Genomic DNA, 22,794 nt, shown 5'->3' with positions numbered 1-22,794 from the left:
TAATGTTTTAAGAATGTTTTTTGGTTGTCTGAACGTGAGAGGAATGTTACATTTTAGCATTTCCAAACAGTAAAATGTTTGAAATTTTTTACTTTTTTGGGTACTGCCCCAGTGACAGTTAGGGAGCATTTTTTTTACCCGTTTTTCTGACAATGTATTCTGCTTTGTTCTTATGTCCCCGTGTATTCTCACATCATCTGTAGACTATTGCATGCCAGTTTTGTTTTTTCTCAAAAAAATTTACATTATTTGTTTAATTATGAATCGTGAGTTCAGATTGAATACTTGAGATACTTTTGATAACTAATAATCTGGAACCGAAACTATGCAACAGGGGAAGAACGCACCTGTCATGTAAGCTTTACAAATTTAACCTCTTCCTGTTAGATGGGGAAGGAAATAAGCTAGATAACGTAACCTTATAAGGGCTCACATACCCCGAGAACATCCTTAGAGATTCAGTTAGCCTCCCAAAATATCCACAGCCTCTCTGAGACAATCCACCTCCAGTTTCTGCTGACTCATTCAGGTAAATTAACATTAAAGAAAATGTTTAATACAGGATGCTATTTTTGCTGATGTTCTTTATTTAAAAAGCTGTAAATGAGATGGAAGGTCTTAGCCATTAACACTGTGAAATGTGATCTGTGTTCCTGTTTAAGTTTAGCAAGTGTGTTTGGCTATCATATATTAAGAATATGTGGGAAAAGAGCCCCTGCAGGGAAAGTGATGTAGAAATACAAAATGCTAAAATGATCCGCATATTCTTTTTACTGCTATAATAACACATGACAAAAAAATGTCAAGAGCTTTTAAAGTTATGTTTTTACAGTCACAATTCAATCCATTTTACTTGTGTAATGTTGCTGTAATGTTAAATTAATTTTACAAATGACTACAAATACTATTCGTTTTCTTAGAAATAATGTGCACAAGAAGACCAAGAATATGAATTAGGAAAGTAAATAATATCAGCTTCGTGTTTACTTGAATGCTTCTAGTCTGCTGTTCTGATGTTACATTGTTATCACATTCTCTATTCAGTCTGCACAAAGCAATGATGAGAGAACATCTCAGCCGTGTGCTTATCCTCCTGGTCATCACATCCTCTTTAAAAACATTAAACTCTGAAGAGGAGCTATGGGACACACATTTTGGTTATCCACCACCTCGACACGGACTAGCCCTACTTACTTGGTATGTGAAAAAATGCATCGACAATAACATGGTGGCACTTTGCGACCCTGTGGCAGGAGTGTTTGGATTCCACGTTTTCCACAACACTGGACTCCTGCTTCCCCCGCTGAAGGACAAACGCACATATGCATACTTCACCATAGGAAACCTTCACTATAAGCATGCGGAGGATCTACCCTATGAAGTGAGAAAATACTATGATCCCCATAATAAATTGAGCAACATGGACAGAGTCATTGTCAAGCTCAACATGAACAAAAATAAAATTGAGGATATTTACATATCAGAACACTATAATCCACCCAGAACCTTTAATTTAGGGGACAATCTCATTGATAGTTTAAGGCAACTCCAGAACTCATAACACAAAGCATCATTTCATTAAAAAATGAATAAAATGTATGTCAATTGAAACTTTTTTAAGATTTTCAAAATGTCCTTCCTTTGTTTCCCCACAGCAGACCCCTACAGTCTTTTTTTTAGCATTCTCAGTTTCGTATTTTCAGGTGAACTTTCATTTCTGATTTGTTATTCTGTGTTTCCCCATTGTAATTCCACTTCCCTGTTTTATTCATTTACATTTCACTCTAAAAAATGCTGGGTTATTTTTCAACAAGCCACCTTTGGGTCAAAAAGGGACAAACTTGTCCGCTGGGTTAATTTAACCCAGAAAATGTTTATATTTGACCCAACAATGTGTTAAAACAACCCAGTAGATACAACCCAACATGTTGGGTTCATCCCATTTTGAAATAACCCAGCATTTTTTGAGTGATTAGAGGGTCATTATACCAAATGGTTTTATCTGACTTTCAAATGAGAAAGCATTTAACATTTTGTCTTACATTTTGTCATTTACCCCATCAGTTGCATAAATATATTGTACTATACTTCCACCATTCAAGTTAAATGTCTTTCTTCTTCAGAAAACCCAAAAATGTATTGCTTTTTATTAGGAAATGCTTAAATGGGGGGGTCAACGGTATTTCATGTATTCTGACTTATTAAAGAGCACCTATTTCATTGCTAAAAACAACGTTATTTTGTGTATTTGGTATAATACAATGTGTTTGCGTGGTTTGAGGTAAAAAAAAAAAACGTTTTTCCACATACCGTACATTTTTTGTAGCTCCAGATTTCAGTTTCTTCCACTGTGTCACTGATTGGCCAGCTAATCTGTACATTGTCTAGGCCAATCTCAGAAAATCTCAACTTCAAATTTTCCATCTGTCTCAGTACATGATGTAACTACAAAAAAATCTAATTTTAAATAGGAAAAATATTAAAACTCTTTGGTTATTTTTGAACGCGATGCTAAATGGTCTAATCAGATTCAATGGATTGTGCTAAGCTATGCTAACAGTGGTAGCACTAGACCCGGAGATCGGCTGAATGGATTCCAAAACTGTAAAAATCAAATGTTTAACTCTTTGGAAGCTGGAAAATATTTTCCAAAAAAGTGGAGTGTCCCTTTAAACTGTGTTAAAAGGCACCTGTTTTCCGATTCACGTTTTTACATTTCCTTTGGTGTGTATAGATGTCTATTAGTACATGTTAATGATATCCAAAGGGTGCAAACCCCAACGTAACAATGACATGAGTTATTGTCTCCAACATAAATCTATTTTCTTGGACTAAAACAAACACATGGATGGTAGGCTACTTCCTGTGATTGGTGATGTAGACAAGACCGACATTATCATAATTCCTCCCACTTCGGACTTTAAGAGTTTAATGCAGGGTTCACCCCAGACGCGGTAGAGGCGGCAAGCGCGAGTGATTTACATGTTAATTAAATGCAAAGACACGATTAGGCATCAACGCGCGAGTTGAAAAATCTGAACTTTGGCAAATTTCCGTGCCGCGTTAACCAATCAGGACCTTGCTGTAGTAGTGACGTGATTGCAGGAAGCGAGGCGGAGTCTCAGCGGACTCGCAGAAGCTTCTCCCATAATGCGAATTTCTGCTTGAATGTCTCGAATGACTAGAATTTCACGCGCAGCTTTCAGGAATGAATGAAGCGAGTAAACTCAAATGTTCAAGTGTTCAAATACGCGCGAATAGCGAGTTTTTGCCGCCTCTACCGCGGCTGGTGGAAATGCACCATAAGAGTTGGATTCCTCATGGTTAACATAGGCAAAGTGTCAAAAAAAAGTTGGACTTGTGACAGAGTATTTCTGTGCCGAATGCACTTCACCAGGGTTTGTACAAGTTTCAAAAGGTTTTTTTTGAACATGGGTACTGTAGATCTTACGTAGCATGGGTAGACCTTGCGTATCATTTCTTTTATGGGCACTTCCCCCAGAAAAACATGCCCACACGCCACGTTTGAGAGAAAGAGAGTTCCATTTATTCATTTAGCTGGCGGTTTTATCCAAAGTGACTTAAAAAATGTGAGAGCATTTACCTTTTTTTGTTATTTTGTACTTTAATCCATCAGTTGCTACTACTGTAACTTCCAGCATTCAAATCCAATTAAGTTAAATGTCTTTCTTTTTTGGAAAACACAAAAAATAATAATTTAAGGAATATCTGTTTATAAGTGAATTCACTCCAGTGTCAGTAAAACGTGACGCTTTTTATTAGGAAATGCTTAAATATCAGGTTGTTTTATTATCAAAACCATTTCACATACACTCTTCTATAAAAAATGCTGTTATTTTCAACCCAGCGTTGGGTTAAAAAGAGACGAACCGAGCCGTTGTGTTAAATTAACCTAGATAATATTTATATTTGAAAATAACAAGCCAGCACAACACAACAGGTTGGGTTCGACGCACTTTGACCCAACGCTGGGTTAAAAATAACACAGCATTTTTTTGTATGTACTTTTCTAGTAAGTGAATCATAATAAACAGGTACTGCAACTGTATTTAATTCACCCAATATTTCACTCTACAACCAAAGGTGTTCAGTCTAGCGTACATAATTTTAAACCAATTTTAAAGCGCTATTTATTTTTGTATGTGTAAAACTTTTTAATGAGCGTACAATTACTCGGTGCATCTTAAATGCCCAGTAGAGTTCACCTGTCAATGACTCATGTATAAATAAATTGGGATTTAATGAGACCACACGTTTCATTCAAACTGACAAAGAGGCAACATTTTTTGTTGTGTTTTTTCTCTTCCACCTCTCTTTTTCTTTATGCAGCTCCTGCGAGTCAGAAGCGCTTTGACAGGATTCTAAAGCAGCAGAAAGAACAGATGTCTTCTGATGATTAATGTGCTTCTCCTCCTCTCCTCTGAAGAGCCGTGCGCCATGCTTTTTGCTCCTTCCTCTCATGAGTTACCCTCCCTCCCTTCTGTCCCCCGGTGTCAGGGCCACCCTCCAGCCCTGCGTCTCGCCGCCAAGCGATGATGGGATGATGGGCTGTAAGATTCGGTCAATGGCATGGCATGATAATGTGCCATCAAAACACTCAGTGATAGTAAATGTTAAGTGCAGGATGAATCTTCCCTAAAAAGACCGGAGAGGTGAGAAGCATGTGAGAGATTAGGTGTGGTCTGAAGATGAAATAATTTGGAGATAATGAGCAATATTGAGTATTGTTATTTTAATAGTGGGCAGTCTGGCCATTTTTGTAGCAGTCTTAAAAGAGTTACACTTGATGATTAATAAGCTTCATTCAGTGGAAGGAGAGTTCGGAGGGCAGGTTTGTATGCTCAGAGGATTATTTCTAAACCTCAGGGATAGAGAGCGGCAAAAAGATGAACAGAAGCCAAGTGTGCCTGACTGTTTGTAATGGGTTGTTACAGCTGAACATGCTGGCATGGAGCAATCCTGCCCCCTTTTGAAATATGTTGGGAATGTAATTTCACAATTTCGTATTTATTCAGTCATAGTGAACCAGTCTGTGAAAAATCATTATAATTATTTATTTATGGTGATTTAATCTTTATAAAATCATCCGATGTACGCTCACCTAAAGGATTATTAGGAACACCATACTAATACTGTGTTTGACCCCCTTTTACCTTCAGAACTGCCTTAATTCTACGTGGGATTAATTCAACAAGATGCTGAAAGCATTCTTTAGAAATGTTGGCCCATATTGATAGGATAGCATCTTGCAGTTGATTAAGATTTGTGGGATGCACATCCAGGGCATGATGCTCCCGTTCCACCACATCCCAAAGACTCTCTATTGGGTTGAGATCTGGTGAGTGTGGGGGCCATTTTAGTGAACTCATTGTCATGTTCAAGAAACCAATTTGAAATGATTCGAGCTTTGTGACATGGTGCATTATCCTGCTGGAAGTAGCCATCAGAGGATGGGTACATGGTGGTCATAAAGGGATGGACATGGTCAGAAACAATGCTCAGGTAGGCCGTGGCATTTAAACGATGCCCAATTGGCACTAAAGGGCCTAAAGTGTGCCAAGAAAATATCCCTCACACCATTATTACACCACCACCACCAGCCTGCACAGTGGTAACAAGGCATGATTGATCCATGTTCTCATTCTGTTTACACCAAATTCTGACTATTTAAATGCCTCAACAGAAATCGAGACTCATCAGACCAGGCAACATTTTTGCAGTCTTTAACTGTCTAATCTTTGTGAGCTCATGCAAATTGTAGCCTCTTTTTCCTATTTGTAGTGGAGATGAGTGGTACCCGGTGGCCCATTCGCCTCAAGGTTGTGCGTGTTGTGGCTTCACAAATGCTTTGCTGCATACCTCGGTTGTAACGAGTGGTTATTTCCGTCCAAGTTGCTCTTCTATCAGCTTGAATCAGTCGGCCCATTCTCCTCTGACCTCTAGCATCAACAAGGCATTTTCGCCCACAGGACTGCTGCATACTGGATGTTTTTCCCTTTTCACACTATTCTTGGTAAACCCTAGAAATGGTTGTGCGTGAAAATCCCAGTAACTGACCAGAACGTGAAATACTCAGACTGGCCCATCTGGCACCAACAACCATGCCACGCTCAAAATTGCTTAAATCACATTTCTTTCCCATTCTGACATTCAGTTTGGAGTTCAGGAGATTGTCTTGACCAGGACCACACCCCTAAATGCATTGAAGCAACTGCCATGTGATTGGTTGATTAGATAATTGCATTAATGAGAAATTGAATAGGTGTTCCTAATAATCCTTTGGGTGAGTGTAAAGAACATTCAATGAAAATATAAGCTATATATGTTTAATATTGACTTAGTAATGTCATGTTAAAGATTGAAATCAAACTTTTTAATCAAATAATTATCCTGGATTTTACAGAGGGTCAAAATTAGATCAACATATTTGGTTTGATTTTTGCTCTATACAAAAAGACTCATCTCTAGCTCTGAAATCTCTCATTTGACTGCCTAAATACTAAAGATTATGTAATATTTCATGTAAAATAGAAGTGAATATAAGTAGACTCTTAAAATAAAGGTTCTACATATAGAGTTCTGTGGACAAAGTGGTTCTCAAACGTTTCGGCGGGGGCACCGACTAGCCTAGACTACAGGTGAGGTTCAGGTGCCAAAATAGAAGTGTGAAAGAAAAAAATCCCCCTTAGGCCTTTTCACACTCATTTGGTGCTGAGTATAGACAAATAAAAATAATAACAGGAGATATATCTTTATTTATTGCATATTATCTCTGTGTTTTTTGACACATGCAGTGTGTGACTAATAACAATCAAAGGCACTGAATGTTATCGGCCTCAAACAGATACGCTGGACAATGGCCAAACACAGACGAGAGAAAGATCATCTGCACTCCCCGCAATGTGGTTTGCCAGCACAAGTCTGCTTTTTATTCCTTGGAGACCTGCAAAAATTAAAAACCGTGGTGAAATGCCAGTGAACATCTGACTATGGTAAAGGGTCAGTATTAAATATTTACAACATAGTAAATATTTAATGCTTAAATTTTGTATCTGTCCTGCAATAAATATTTTATAGAACTACGATGCTTAATGGGAGTCCTACTCTTAAACATAAATACAGATCATCTTTGTAAAGCCTATTAAAAGTTCTCCTCACACACAAAATTGTCTATTGTATATACAAACCCGGAAAATACTTTGTTTTCATCAACAGATGTTATGAAAGATTACCATAAATGCACACAAACCTCATGAATCACGGTTACTGACAATGCAGCAGGTAATTTTTCAGATGTGTGTATGTGTGTGGTCATGACGGGAGCTGACGCACGCACACCTCAATGTCCAAAGTTTTCCTTCATAAACAGCTTCTTCTCGTCTTCCTTGTGGCAGAAACGGGCCTGAGGCAACAACCCCAGAAAGCTGATGATGAAGCGGGCTGCCAGTCTGCAGTTTCTCTCGCCAAAGTGTTTCAGGAGGCCGTAGTAATTGATCAGCTATAGGAGAGCTTGAGTGAAGGGGATGATGTCTGTAGAGTCTGTCATTCTGTTCGGTGTCTAATGGGCTTCATCTCTTCTTGCATGGGTTGGGTTATTTTTCTTTGGCACTTCTAGATCCATCAGAATCACATTTTATCGCCTCTTTTCTTTTAAATCGATCCAAGCAATATATTTACTATAAATGAATTTTGAAGTGGGATTACAGGCCTTGATCATACAACAGGGCACACATTTTCTGTGAATGTTCACAATGTCATTGAAAGATGAGCTATAATCATCTTTTTTACGAGCACTTGACTGAATCCCTAATGCATTAATGTATTTATTTAAAAATATCTTCTCTGTATTTGACTATATTTTTGTGACATTTCACAAGACTTTTTTTAAGATGTCAAATAAATCTTTGGTGTCCTCAGAGTACATATGTAAAGTTTTAGCTCAAAATACCCCACAGATAATTTATTATAACATGTTAAAATTGCCATTTTTGTAGGTGTAAGCAAAAATGTGATGTTTTGGGGTATGTCCATTAAAATGCAAATGAGCTGATCTCTGCACTGTATGAAAGTGCTGAGGTTGGATAGTGCAGATTAAGGGGCGGTATTATCCCCTTCTGACATCACAAGGAGATCCAAATTTGAATGACCTATTTTTACATGCTTTCTGAAACTAAATTACTGGGTTGATCTTTTTCACATTTTTTAGGTTGATACAAGCACCAGGGACCCAATTATAGCACTTAAACAAAAAAATCAGATTTTCATGATATGTCCCCTTTAAATGAGAATTAAAGGACTAGTTTCATTTTTATTTTAGGAATTTCTGGTTCTAGCCCCCTTATGATGCTTTTTTTGTATTTCTCATGGATAAAAGCATCTGCTAAATGAATGAAATATAAGGTGTGATAATGTTTTGTTAGAAAATAAATGTATTGTTGCAACAATAAATAATCTCTAGAAGCATTTCCGTGGCAATTTTTAGGTATAGGAGTATGAAGTTCATGTTATGACCTACCAGAAGGACGGTTCTCCCTATGACTATAGAACTGGGTATCAATAATGGATTCATTTTAAACTTGGACACATGGCAATCTCCAAAAAGCATAGCCTACTGCAATCTATTCCACATGGCTTTTAAATGTATAGTGTGGTAAAGGACATTCAATGTCGAAGTAGTACATGCGGCTGAAATACTACTGAAAGTCAGTCCAATTATCTGTAATGGAGCCCCCTACCTTGCAAGATGTACACCCCATTGTATTCACAGGCCCTTGCATTACTGTGATGGTGGGATAGGTTCGGTTATCAGCGAGTGCACCAGCAATTCAATGTCAGGCAGATGGGAGAGGACACTGCCTTCATTAGTGGAGAGGTACAGTGGATGGTGAGGGCAAATTTACATGAGAAACAATGCATTAGAGAAGCGTTTACATCCTAATCACTCATTCAGTTATCTTATTCAGAGAGCCAAATAAAGCTCTCAATGACACCAGGGTCACGATTAGAATGCATTAATTTAGACAAATCCGAGATGAGCATGATCCGTGCCCTCAGATGTTTGCTTTTATGAATTTACGCTGATTGTCCAATTCGGGCACCCATCAGGGGGCTAATGCAACAGAAATGATGAGGCGAGCGTTGTGCCTTGGGATTGATATTTTGTTACTAAATGATGTTTCAGCCAGTTGTATAGCACATGCTGTTCTGTTATATTTCAGCTGGTGGCTGTAATTTTGTAAGGCCCTGGCGTTCTGACTGTAAATATAGCTTGGACACCTAGAGGGGAGAAGCTTACTTGCATGGCTGAATATTATCAGGATTTTTGTTTGCTGGGGAGACATTCATAAAAACGAATGAATAAAGTCTGATTTTATTCATTTTTATTGATGTGTGTACTTGTAACTGCACCCCTACGACAAATCTGAAACAGGCCATAGAGAGCAAGAAATCATTTGTGGAGCGATGCTGCCCCTGAACATGACTTTAAGTAAGTACAAAATGTAAAATAAATGAGTGTGTATAGACTAAAGTGTATTAACTAATTCTGTAGTGTGGAAAATGTATTGAGAAAAATGAGGATTGGTTGATCTTCTGTTCTGTCCATTGGCAAATCATATAGCTACTACAACATAATTTGTTGTAAATTTTTAATTTGGCAAATGTTGAAAGTAAAAATACAAGGTTCTTTTGCAAGTTTAAATATTTCAGTGTGAAATTCAACACAAAATTACTACAATTTTCTTTAGGTGGTACACATTTTCAAACCAATGTTTTTTGCCATTACCAAATAAATGTAAAAAAAATATATTTTTTTTTTCATTAAAAATGTGTTTTAATACAATTATTTATAAGTATATGATTTCATATATTCTTAGGTTTGTCCAACATGGCAACCGGACAGACGGAACTTAACCGGCCAATCGAATCTCTAGATGTGTATGACGTCATATGACCAATAACATGTCAGTAATCCCCGGTTGTTGTCGCGGGAAACATTCGGATAATCACGTCAACAAACAGTAGCGTTTCAATATCATGAGAACATTAAAAGATTTACAATATATAAATATTAATCTGCTTCTTTTGTATTTGTGAGTCAGTGTCATTTGTTTTCAGTGTTTAACGTTACTTATGTTCGGCTAACAGCTTAATCGCTTCTCGGTTGCCATGACAAACGAGCTAGCAAGCTAATAACGCTTGTGTACAACAACACTTATAATTCAGCTTGTCTCATTGTGAGTCTGAGTGAATTATGGCTTATAGACTGACTAAAGAAGAATTGGATCAACAGTTTGAGCAGTTCCTAAAAGAGGTAAAGTTCACAGTTCTTGTTGTGTGTTTAGCCATGTTTGTTTTTAGTCTATTAACGTATTTAGTTGTTTGCTTTATAATTGCTAATATATATACATGCATTTTGTAATGTTACAGTATATGTATGTGTGCAGCAATGCACTAATCGTCGGTCTCTGTTTTACAGTCTGTATCTGATGACTCATTTGAACTGGGCTCCAGCACTAAGCACCTCAGTATTCTTGACAGCCTGGGTAAACCACCCATCAAACCAGTGAAGAAGAGCCCAGTGTCTGTGCCCTGGTGGCAGAATGTTGATGATGAGGACAGTGAAGAAACTGGTGAGTGCCGCGGTTACAAAATTTGGGTCCATTGCCTTTTATAGTATGGAAGAAAAACTACCATGGTCAAGTCAATGGGGACCATTTCTGGGTGAACTACTCCATTAATGTAAATGAGGCTTTAATTCTAGGTTTCTCCTGGGGTGCTCCCCCTGAGTATCCTGTTATTCTTTAAAAAAAAAGTGTCAGATTTCATTAGACAAATATCTACTGTATATAAATTGTGTCTTGAAAAAACAGATGTAGTGCATGTTACGTTTTTGTCCAGTTGAGGGCAGCAAGCTCAAAGCAGTAGATAATGTAAATCAATATTAAGTCTTGGCATCCAGTTAGGGGCTCTATATCTCTTTAACTCGAGGTCCCTAAAGATACAAAAAATATGTTTATAAGTTGTATCATTAATCATGAACTCAATGGTTTACTTTCTAATCACCTTACATAATGCAAAATACAACTATATTTTCAACTATATTAAAGCATTTTGTATATTTCTATGTTGAATATGTAGAATAGGATAGATGATTAAAATGTTAGCTTATATTGCAATTTTCCTGGCACATTAGAACAAGGTGGATAGGTGCTTTTGTTAGATAATCTTGGATAATAAATGATGCATGTGTTTTGTTGATATGTTAGTCATCTAAGCAGCCTAATTACTTTATGTTTAGCAGTTCAAATATTTTTCTCATGATGTCTTGCTCATAACTTTGTTTTCTCTTCTATGGGTTTTACAATGTCTTACTTAATTGCCTGTAAATTTCCTTTGCCTGTCAGCCCCTAGCACAAAACATAACTAAATACAGTGGTAGTGCAGTATTGGATGATACAAAAAACGAAAATTATGTTAAACCTCATATTATGTTTTCTAAAGCCAGGGTTTACAATGATGGTCTTCTAAGTGCATCAGGCCTTTTGTGTGTTTTTTTATATTTTTATATTTTTATTTATTTACATTTACAAGTTAAATGTGTTGAGATCGAGGGGCAACCTTCCGATCTCTCTAATGAAGCCAACACGGAAGTGACTTAAACTGCAATTCATCGACTGGCCGCTTGAGGCTGGCTTCAAAAGGGAGTCAATTCCCATAGACTCCCATGTTAAAAATGGCCAACTTCACAGTAGAAAATAATATGTTTACAGCCTGGTACAAAAAGTGTTTTTGGCCTATATAGCTAATTTTGCCCTTCATGACAACTGTGAGGGGGGTGAATTTTTTTGTAACTCACCCGTTTAGATTATATTAAACCTTAAACTTCTGCATAATTAAGGGCGTTTTGCAAAGCGTTAAATTCATTAAGTGCAGCATCCTGGAAAGATTGTTTTCCAAAATTAGTTAGTACAAATGGCACTGAAAGGTATACAAATTCTGCGAACTTGAGTTATAGACACCTTCAAGCTTTGTAAACATTGAATGACTATTGGGTGCGCAGGCAGCATGTGGTCAAACTGTTCATACCATTTAGGCTTTCTAGTTTAATCTAACAGGGCTGAAAAATGATGACTTACCTGAAATGAAGTGAGCACTACAAACACAAGCCTCTTTGATCTTTGCATTGTCCCAGTATGCACGTTTAATTGCTTGCAGACACAGATGTAGAATTTTTTTGTTTTTGAGATTCTGCAGGAATCCCGAAAAACTTAAGGGAAGACCTGGTGCGATTTTCAAAGCCCACGAGGCAAGAAGGCATTTTTGACGGTACAGAATAATACGCAACTCAATCTGCTGTAATGACTTTTCTGACCCCGACATGCGCAGCGGGAACTGCCTGTGACGTGAACTGTGAAGGGGTCTATACAACCTATAATTTTTCTTCTAAATGAAAAATTAAGATATGATGGCAGCATACCCAAGATAGGCGTATAAACAAACAAGTACCAATGCTTAAGTATGCTTATAGATAATGAAGGTGGCAGCAACTAATCTCTTTTTAACCATAACCGTGTTAAACATAAGTGTACTAAATCTCAAGTTTAGATCTTGCCCTGTATGAGATCCTGACTAAAATCTGTTAATATGCTTACTAAACAGATATTGTTTTCTAGGGAATATTTCAGTAATATTCTTTTTAAATAAATTTGGATCAAACAGAATTAAATTAATTCTAATTATGGATTTGGCAGGTGCTTTTATTACAAGCGATTTCCAAAGTATGCTTTTTTATCAGTAGGTGTGTTTCCTGGGTTTGAACCCATGACCTTCCTTTATTGCTGATAATGCAATGCTCTACCACTGCGCTATACATGAGCACTATCAAAATCTTTTTTTATTAGGAATTTTAAGAATTTTAGCAGCATGAAAGATATTCTAATGCTATAAGAAATGTTAATGTACTTCTCACAGAGGCATCATTTACTGCTATTACTGTTATACATTCCAGCAGTTGGATCAGCCCTGCCATCAGCATTTTTCCCTTATTATATAATTTTCCAATTTCAAATGTGACTCCAAGGTGCAGTATTTTCTCTTTGTATCAATTGTCTCATCTTTGGTATTTTCTCTGTGTCTTCTTCCCACCACTCTTGTAGAAAAAGCCTCTAAACGTCGATTCACTAAAGCTAAAAAGTCCCAAGAAGATGTAAATCCTCTGGTGCAAAGCAAAGAGAAAGAAAATCCTATTCTGGGTACATCTCAATTATTTGTTAGTCTTCCAGTAGGATATTCCCTTAGATTTTTCAAATTTGTGTCGGCAAGTGTCCCTGATATCTAGATATTCTAGCTTTATTTTAGATTAATCTAGTTTAATTTGATTTTATGAGCCTCTGTTGGGAGGCTTCTTTTACATTCTCTGCTTTTTTGTTTAATTTTTGTATTGTTTGTTCTTCCTTTGTCTCTCAACCCTTTCACACCACAGTCCCTTGTAAGCCCACCCCTAAACCTCGTAGCAAAGCTCTTGACAGGGTGAATCAGCTGTCCAATATTCGGCCGTCCAATCAGAAGTCATCTGGCAAAGCATGCAGACAGAGTCCTGAACATGACGATGTTGAGGAAAAGAGGCTATCACCTAATGATTTAAAGGGACAAAGGGTCTCAGAGGATGACCCCCGCAGTGTCTCGAGTCCAGCACTTTATAGCACCTCCAGTAAATCCAAAGAGAAGAGTCCATTTCACCCTCACAATTCTAATGAGGTGTCCGTGGAGAGCAGCAATGATGAGTCATTTGAGAATGGCCATGGTAAAGAAAGATTTAGGGGCGTGCACACCAAAGCTTTTTACGCGGCTGAAAAATGCCTGGCGGATGCCGACTGCAGCTTTCTTTAGCCGAGCACTTTGGTTGCTGTGATACTTCTGCTTTGTTTATCAGTCGTTGAACGTTGCGTCGATTTGGTTTTGTGATATTTGTCCAGCCCCGCCTCCACTGTGATTGGACACGCTGTGTAAGAACTGGCATTGACGAGCTGAGCTTTTTACCCAAAGTTGAATATTTTTCAACTCTCGACGTTCGGCGCTGAGTATGGAAAATCCGCAGAGAGTCGGCTTTCAGCGTGGAAAAAATGCTGCGCTTACATTGAAAACATACCTGGCCGCCAACATAAAAACTTTGGTATGTACGCCCCCTTAATGCGATATCAGTCGTGTTTAATGTTAAAAAGACATTATTACAAAAAGATGAATTTGTGACTCTTTTTTTATTGAAAATGCTTAAGGACACTTAAAATAGCACTTGTAACCTTGCATCATCTTAAGATCTGCATTGTGGTGAAAAATAGTTTTATAGCCTTTCATTTAGAAAATCGTGTAGGGTGGGATTTGATTTTATCCATCAGAAATGTATTGGATTGAGGAAATTAGTCTTTGGTACATGTGGTCTAGGGGGTACATGTGGTTCCTGCTTGTTGAAGAGCATGTACTCTGACAGTTAGTAAATGAAGTCTGGTTAATTGAAAATGTGTGGTCCAGAATGATAATGCACCATAGAAAGGCATTGTATCAAACAGATGTTGTTTTCATCTGATTCATTCTTGGCCAAAACAGAGTTCATTTTGGCTGAAACATCCCCAAGGACAATTTCGGTGGAAAACAATTGTTTTGCTCTTTTATAACTAGAGTTTGATCAATTATGTAAATATCTAGCTTGCATGCAAAACATGCCGGGTCCATTTTTCAAAAGTAAGTAATGCAGATAATTGAATTTGTAACAATTGTGCCTATTAATACTTGGAGCAAGATTTTTCTATTTAACAGATCAGTAAGAGGGAGGAAAATAATTTAGGTTTAGATTACATGTATGTATTTGTCAGATTTATCCAAAGATACTTACAGTGCATTGCAAGGTATGTGTGTTCCCTGGGTTCGAACCAAGGGGCAACCTTACGATCGTGAAGCCAACACAGAACTGAGTTAAACTGGAATTCATCGATTGGCCGCTAAAGATTGGTCGGCTCCCCCCACCCCATGTTAAAATGGCCAACTTTACAACATAAATGTGTTTACAGCCAGGTACAAAAAGTGTTTTTGGTCTATATAGTAGACATATTGATGACAGTTATGAGGGGGGTCAATTTTTTTGTAACTCATCCATTTAAATTATATTAAGCCTTGAAGGTTTGCATAATTAAGGGTGTGGCCACTTGAGTGACGGGTGAACTGTCACTGCTGTCACTACCGTTGAGCTAGGCAGGTATGGTTTCTGCAACAGCCACCTCAATTTTACTCACGTCCCGCCTCTTTACCCATTTTTGGCTATCCGTTAGTGATACCTGGCGACACGCTGCCAAGATGGTGATGGCAGGCTCCACCCAGTATTGGCTGCGAAAATGCTATTCACAAACCAATGGGTGACATCATGGACACCACGTCCATATTTTTTACAGTTTATGGTTTGAACCCTGTGATGCTAACGCAATAATCTATCACTGAGCTATACAGTAGCCCAATAATAAAATAATATTAAATAAAGCTAAATTATAAGAAGTTAGGGTTGAATCATTGAGGCCAATTTAACCCTTAAAAGTAGTAAAATTAAGTTTCCATAATGTTAATTTGTAGGGATGTCAACAACAGGAAAGTCCTTCCTGAAGTCTCTAAGGAAGACTCCATCCATTAAAGAGGTTGACGAAGAGCAACAGAAGGAGCTTATCTTAGAAGATGATAGCAAACGAGAACCTGTCATCTTCAGCAGGGATAGCCTTGAACCCGAAGGTCTGTCTGTTTTGCTTTGCTCCTTCAACCAAGCCTATCTTTGAACTCACCACATTCCTAACAGCTCTGTTTGTTTACCAACACCATCTGTGATTATTTGCTCATAGATATTTTGATGGCGTCTGCACCAGGAGAAAGCCCTGGCTTTCTAGGATCAGACATGTCAGACGCAGAGGAGAAGACCCAGTTTCTATCTAACCTGAAGTCTTCATCCCTCGACTTTTCCATACCGATACAAGAACGCGAGGTCTCCACTCCCATCTCTCTCCGAAGGTGTGGTTGTGCTGCCTGTAGAGAATAAAGGCTCAACAACTGAATGTGACTCAGATTGCATTTGCATATTTCTGTATATTTGATTTCATTGTGTTTCTTTCAGGGAAGAAGAAATGGATGCAACAAATGAAGAACAACACAAGGAAAATAAAGACAATGCTGGTATGAGTGAATTAAAAAGATGATTTGCTGTTATTACTTTGTAAAGCAATATGTATGCATACTGTCTGTCGTTCCTATTACAGCATCTCCTGCATATAGTGAAGATTTTGAGGAAGAGGCCAGTGAGAAAACTGATGATGAGCATCAAGAGAAGGTGAATGTATGTTTTAAAGCACATGCTCCTGTATTATGTGCTTTACATTTATAACTGGAGGAATTTGAAGAGAGAATACAGCAATTGTTTTCAGGAAGTTTTTGTAACTGCACCTTGGAAAGCTGATAGAAGAGAGAAAGAGGCAGTTTACACTTGGCATTAACATGTGTTTTCGTCGATCGGATCACAAGTGGACGACGTTAATGCCAGGTGTAAACGGTGTTCAAAACTTTTTGAGCTCGTCCACTTTCGACCACTTTCAACCACATCCAGAGGTGGTTGAAACCACTTTCGATCGGATCGCTTTGGAGTTGCGGAACGTACATGTGGTTGAATGCGTTCGAACAGCCACACGCGACCGCCTTCTCTCCGCCCATTTATCTAATCTGAGGTATGAAACACAAATTTTACATCTTTTTTTACTTCTGGGGTGTACATAGGGTGAACAGCGCTATTTTTAGCCTTTCATTGATAAAACTTAAGCGGCTGATATTCGTTGTTTTGTTTTGAAAGCGTGTGAAAGTTGCGCGATCCTATTTCATCAATTGCGCTGAAAATTCAGAGAAAGCTCTTACATACACAGGCAAAAAACACTGTGCAGCATGTTTACTTGCTAAACAAGCAGTGGATTCCGACATAATATTAGTTTGCGTCCATATAAACTCATAATTACTCCCGCTCGCGTTTGAATGACAGCGGCGAGACTTGCCCACTGTCTCACAGACCACCCCCTCATAGTATTCAGGACAGAAGGGGTCGAAAGTGGACAAAAGAGACAGATTTAAATACCAGGTGTAAACGTAATGTGTCTCTCTCGTCCACTTGTGATCCGATCAATGAAAACACATCTTAATACCAAGTGTAAACAGCCCTAAAGAGAGTAACCAAGTTGATGATGTGAGATTAGAGGTCTTGGACAGCTAATTTAATTCAAGGCTTCACATATTGTACGTTTTGCAAGCAGTATTTGCAATGTGTCAAAATGGTCATAATGTATATTTTATTCAAAATCATGCCCTCTTAATTTAAATCAGTTTATTTATTTGTAACATTTACTGTTTCACTTTCAGAAACCTGAAAGGCATGGGATGCTGGCTAAAGGTGAGCATGTATTTAAATGAAACATTTTGTTATTATTTGCTAATCAAATTTCAAAATTCATATGGTCCTTGAAGTCCTTGAAAGTGTGTGAATCTGGGGAAAAAATTGGGAAGTTTATGAAAATATACATACATAGATACAGGTCATTGAAAGGTTTTCTGGGGGAAAAAAATCCCTATTATTCCCTGTGTAGTGTAGAATAATAATATTATAAAAATTCTAGACTTTTTAAGCGCACGTAATAAACTGTTCATTTTAAATGCTTATATCTTCTGTATTAGAATGTTGATTCATACCAAAATGCTTTTTTCCATAGTTGTGTTTGACACATGAAAACGTCTCGGGTTACGTATGTAACTGTTGTTTCCTGAGAAGGGAACAAGACGCTGCGTCTCTCTTGCCATACTTCCTGCGTCTCTGTAACACCATTTTTGGCAATATTTCAGATAGCGATATACTTCCTGGCTCCCGCGTCACCCTGTCTTTGTCGTTAAGCCTCACCATTGGTTGAATTTATTTGATATACACATTCAAACGCACTTACCACTGGAGACGTCCCCAAAGTGTCACTGCAGTGACGCAGCGCAAGCTCCCTCGAATGGGAACTGTAACAATATATCTTAAAAGGTAACACCATGTAACCTTGCTCTCATTTGAAATGTGTCCCCACATTTAGTCCTTGAACTTGAGGGTATTGGACCTGGAAAGGATAGTTCACCCAAAATAAAAATTCTGTCACTATTTACTCACCCTCATGTTGTTTAAAACCTGTATGAGTTTCTTTATTCTGTTGAACACAGGAGAAGATATGTCGTGGATTGTGGGCACGCGGTTGATTGTTCAGTGCCCATTGACTTCCATAGTAGGAAAACAAATGCTATGGAGGTCAATGGGTGCCATCAGCTGTGTGCTTGCCATCTATGATCAAAATATCTTCTTTTGCGTTCAACAGAATAAACTCATACTCAAGTTTAAAAAAAGATGAGGTAAATGATGACAAAATTTTCATTTCTAAAATATCCCACTGTATTGGATTTTATTCAATGAGAGCAAAGATAAGTAGTTATTTGTTGAAAGCCTTGTAAATGATGACTGAGTTAATATTTTTAAGCAAACTGTTCCTTTGTTGTGTCTCATTTTGGAAACTTCTCTGTTCCAGTGTCACTGCATGACTCTTTAAACTCCACTGATGGAGCTCTACACCCTCCTGCTGCCATTGTCTCCCCAGAAAAAGATAAATGGTCAAACCCTAAAATCATCGAGGAACCAGCTGATCAACCAGCAGGTCTGGAATCCAGTTTCTTTTCTTGTATTGGTAACAGGTGATATCTGTGATGTCACATTTTCTCTTCACCATGTCTTTCAAGTGCAATTATACGGTCAGAGCGAGGAGAGTGAGATGGAGGCTCTGCGGGAGGCATACAGGCAGATTAGCGGCTCGGTGGGGGTGTGCGAGGACAGGCGAGTGGAGGGCACCAGGACCCCCCTCTCTCCCTCCACTCTCCAACCTGCCTCCACCACAGAGTCAGGTCAGATTCGGCACTAGGCTAATAGCTGTCTGTCAATGTGTTCATGCCAGCGCCTATAACCTTTTGGTTAACAGCAAAGAATTCCGGTAATGGTTTATTTTAAAGGACGTGAGGTTTTTGCCAGTTGCTTTGTTTGTAGCGTGTTTTATGGATTGGAGATGTCTAGAAACAAATCTTTGGTCATATTTTATTTTTGTTTTGTCGATCTCACTCTCAATCATTTTAAATGTCCCGTTTTGGCAGCAAATCCATATGAAGGTCTCAGAAAATAGAAGAGGGTGAATAAAAACTAATAGAGAGAAGTGTTTTTGATCTAACTTTACCCTTTAAATGTATTTTGTAGGGGTGTAACGATTCATCGTGCAAATGCGCGTTTTCTCAATGAATGAATTTGAATGAATTACGGTGAAATCCCGGCACATCCGAACGCCAGAGGGCGCTCCCGTGCAGAAACTCCCTTTGTGCCACACAAGAAGTAGCATTACAAACGCTATTCCAGGAAATGTATACACATGAATATTCATATCGCTGTTCTTCAAATTTTTTCAGGTATTTTCATTATAATAAAGAATATTTTTAATTTTTTTTTTTAACGAGTTTTGATTTTATAAATGCACTTTATAAACGACTCCGACTCATAATGATTTTAGATTGATAAGGACTTCCTACTGACCAAATGCCGTAATACAGGCACAAGCTGTGTATAAAACAAAGAATCGCAGCCTTGCGATTCAGAATCGATTTCAGACAGGCATTTTTAATGAGGACCGCGATTGAATCGTGATTGAATCGTTACATCCCTAGTATTTTGTATTTGAACTAGGGATGCACCGATATGGAAATTTTGGCCGATACCGATAAGCGAGAACTCTTTATATTTGGGGTGTTCGATAAATATTCACCCGAAAAAATATTCATATTATTTTCACAATGAAAAACTCCCAGACCGCAGACATCTTGTCTTTGCACTAGACTAGCCTCTTCTTAAGCCCGCAACACGTGTCATCTTCGTGCTATGTCACAGAAAGCACCAATCAAAACTAGGGATGCACCGATATGGAAATTTTGGCCGATACCGATAACCGATAACTCTTTATATTTAAGGGCCGATAACCTATATATATATATATATATATATCTTGTATATATATCTTGGACATCTTGTCTTTGCGCTAGACTAGCATACTCTTCTTAAGCCCGCAACACGTGTCATCTTCGTGCTATGTCACAGAAAGCACCAATCAAAACTCCACATGGCCAGCAATGAGCAAGTGAAGTGGTTCAACAAATCAAAATAATCCATAATTTATCGGCTTTCATCTATCGGCCTAATTTTGCTATCAGACCAATAACCGATAGTATTAAAAATAAGCAGTTATCGGCCGATAACGATATGTCGGCCGATATATTGTGCATCCCTAATCAAAACTCCACATGGCCAGCAATGAGCAAGTGAAGTGGTTAAACAAACCAAAATAATCCATTATTTATCGGCTTTCATTTATCGGCCTAATTTTGCTATCAGACCGATAACCGATATATTAAAAATAAGCAGTTATCGGCCGATAACGATATGTTGGCCGATATATCGTGCATCCCTAATTTGAACCTTGGGTGTTTAATTGAAATGCATTTTTCCTAGTTTTAGTTTAAGTTACAGGATCACCATAGAAACAATAAGCATTTGCTATAATTGCCTTTTGTATTTGGTGAGGATGAAGTTAAAAAAAGGCATTTCAGTTCTTCAGTGTGGGACAAAGTTCCTTGGTTGCCAAAAGAGTTTTGCACAGCGACTCCCAGCGATAATTTCAGACAAATTGGAAGTTTGGCAGTCAGCCGTGCATTGAGTTTATCTGCTGAGAATGTAGATTTAGACACACAACCTTTTGATAACCAGCCGGCTACATGAGTAAAGTTTAATGACCGAAATGTGTTTGCTAAATTGGCTTGTGGGATGCCAGTTTTCACAGATTCATGTCACCGGGTTCTTGTTTGTGTACTTCAGATTTACCCACTGCTGAGGAGCTGATGCGTCCAATAGGACCAGATTCTGGTTTCACCCGCGGCTTCTCTCTCCAGCCCATAATGTGAGTCCACTCGTCTCCATTACACAGCTGGAGACATATTTTCTCGTTACAGTCGTTTATGTGAAAAGCACAGATGCCGAGTTGTTGACTCATTTCAGATGTCAGTCACCTCACCTTGAAGACAATAATAGATACTGCCGAGATCATTCTCACGGTGGAATAAAAAGTGGAAAGCTAAAGCAGGTGTCGTGTTTTTATTGCAGATAAAGTAAATGAATTTAAAATCCCTACTATTGAATTCCACCAAAAGAGCTTTTCCATTCATTTTTAATGGAATAAAAACATGATTTAAGAGAAAATAAATTTTTACAAATAATTTATTACATTTTAATATTAAGTATTAAAAAAGGAAGGTACATTTACTCGTTGTTATGAGAGTGTTGAACGACGTACCCTTTGTTCTGGTTCTGTATCTCAAAAAGCCTTTTGTCTTACAGTGAGGCAGCGCTAAAGGACAGCGAGACTCATAGTCCATTAAGGGTATCTTCAGATGTAAGCCCTTTCAGTTCAGCTAATGATAGCTGTGGACAGGATAACAGAAATGGCCTAATTCGAGGTGAACATCTAGACTCTCTTCAGGACACACAGAAAAGCATTGCTGAGGAGATCAAACGGCTCATGGAGGAGCAGGACAGCTCGTATGCAGAACTTCCCAAACCCAGGAAACGGCAGGTGAGACGCACAGAGCTATAGGTGCCATGTTTATATAAGTTAATATGCTATATTTATATATATATATTAATAATAAGGTTCATTCCGATTCTTATGATTTTTAACTGGTCAATGGCTATGTTTTATTTACGATAAAGCACAGCTAAGGCACACTCACACTATCCAAACCACGTTCAGGCATGTTTGACCCCTAAACCTGGTTGGTTTGACTAGTGTGATCACTCTGTACTGTGCCTAGGTTAATTGCGCCCTGGCCGGCTTGCAGAGGTGGGCTGGAGCGCTGTTCACTTGGGCTCATGCGTGGAAGGCTATAGTGTTAGTGCAATCGCGCCTGAGCGTGATTCAAAAGAAGAGACGTCAATTGCGTGACCACTCACCGTCATCTGCCGCCTTAAAAACCTTCTGATGCTTGCAGCAGGGTTACGTGAATGTCCGAGCTGCACACGTGACAGACCAACTAAGCAATACGATGTCATGTGAGAGGTCTGTGTGTCATCCCGCAACAAACGACTCTGAATAAAAATCACAGACTCAACATTATGATGGGTTCCAGTGTTAAGAGAGCGCTTTACTTCCTGTTTTGTTCAAAACAATCACATCCTAATGACGAAAGCACGCCCGGGATCGGTTTGATAAAAGTGCAGTTTGAGTGCATGCTTCTGGGGGAGTAGGGAGGGGGAACAATCTCGCTGGGGCATGGTTTGGTTTGGATAATGTGAGTGTGCCCAAAGACTTCTGCACCCAACAATTCTGTGTATCACTACGTGGCTCTTAGCAATCACCATTAGCAAACTTAAACATGTGGGACATTCTGTTGTTGTTCACAGTGGGACAGGGACAATTTTTTCCAGCAAAAGGAAGGCTTTTGGTTATTTTACTTCATGAAAGTTGTATTGATATACATATATGTATTGATTGGTAATGGTTTTATAAAAGCAATAAGTGTTACTTGATAATATCGCACAATATTATTCACAGCTATTTTATGTACTACGACTTTTGATCAGTAAGTCCTTATCGATCT

At 38.3% G+C, this 22,794-nt stretch overlaps 2 protein-coding genes across 6 annotated transcripts in view; both read left to right on the top strand.

The window, feature by feature from the left end:
- The first annotated feature begins 374 nt into the window (after positions 1-374).
- LOC129448775 (uncharacterized) lies at positions 375-2,221 on the top strand. The gene is made up of 2 exons (XM_055211378.2): positions 375-529; positions 1,045-2,221. The coding sequence occupies exon 2, from the start codon at positions 1,058-1,060 to the stop codon at positions 1,559-1,561; it is 504 nt and encodes a 167-aa protein (XP_055067353.2). The 5' UTR covers positions 375-529; positions 1,045-1,057; the 3' UTR covers positions 1,562-2,221.
- A 7,756-nt stretch (positions 2,222-9,977) lies between these two features.
- cep162 (centrosomal protein 162) overlaps positions 9,978-22,794 on the top strand; it is a 30,940-nt gene continuing 18,123 nt past the window's right edge. For 2 of the 5 annotated variants that reach the window (XM_073872340.1, XM_073872337.1), the window contains exons 1-11: positions 9,978-10,333; positions 10,499-10,652; positions 15,640-15,792; positions 15,900-16,065; positions 16,169-16,227; positions 16,311-16,387; positions 17,452-17,482; positions 18,642-18,767; positions 18,850-19,011; positions 21,017-21,098; positions 21,536-21,770. In XM_073872340.1, the coding sequence (XP_073728441.1) occupies positions 10,274-10,333; positions 10,499-10,652; positions 15,640-15,792; positions 15,900-16,065; positions 16,169-16,227; positions 16,311-16,387; positions 17,452-17,482; positions 18,642-18,767; positions 18,850-19,011; positions 21,017-21,098; positions 21,536-21,770 (1,305 nt within the window). In that variant the 5' untranslated portion in view covers positions 9,978-10,273. The remainder of the gene's footprint in view (positions 10,334-10,498; positions 10,653-15,639; positions 15,793-15,899; positions 16,066-16,168; positions 16,228-16,310; positions 16,388-17,451; positions 17,483-18,641; positions 18,768-18,849; positions 19,012-21,016; positions 21,099-21,535; positions 21,771-22,794) is intronic. The other 3 variants (XM_073872339.1, XM_073872341.1, XM_073872342.1) reach the window with 3 other exon arrangements.

This window comes from Misgurnus anguillicaudatus, chromosome 10 (genome assembly GCF_027580225.2).
Source record: "Misgurnus anguillicaudatus chromosome 10, ASM2758022v2, whole genome shotgun sequence".
Lineage (NCBI taxonomy): Eukaryota > Metazoa > Chordata > Actinopteri > Cypriniformes > Cobitidae > Misgurnus > Misgurnus anguillicaudatus.
This window is presented reverse-complemented; position numbering and strand designations above follow the sequence as displayed.

Coding starts and splice junctions, on each gene's coding strand:
- LOC129448775 (XM_055211378.2), top strand. CDS start 1,058: ATGATGAGAGAACATCTCAGCCGTGTGCTTATCCTCCTGGTCATCACA.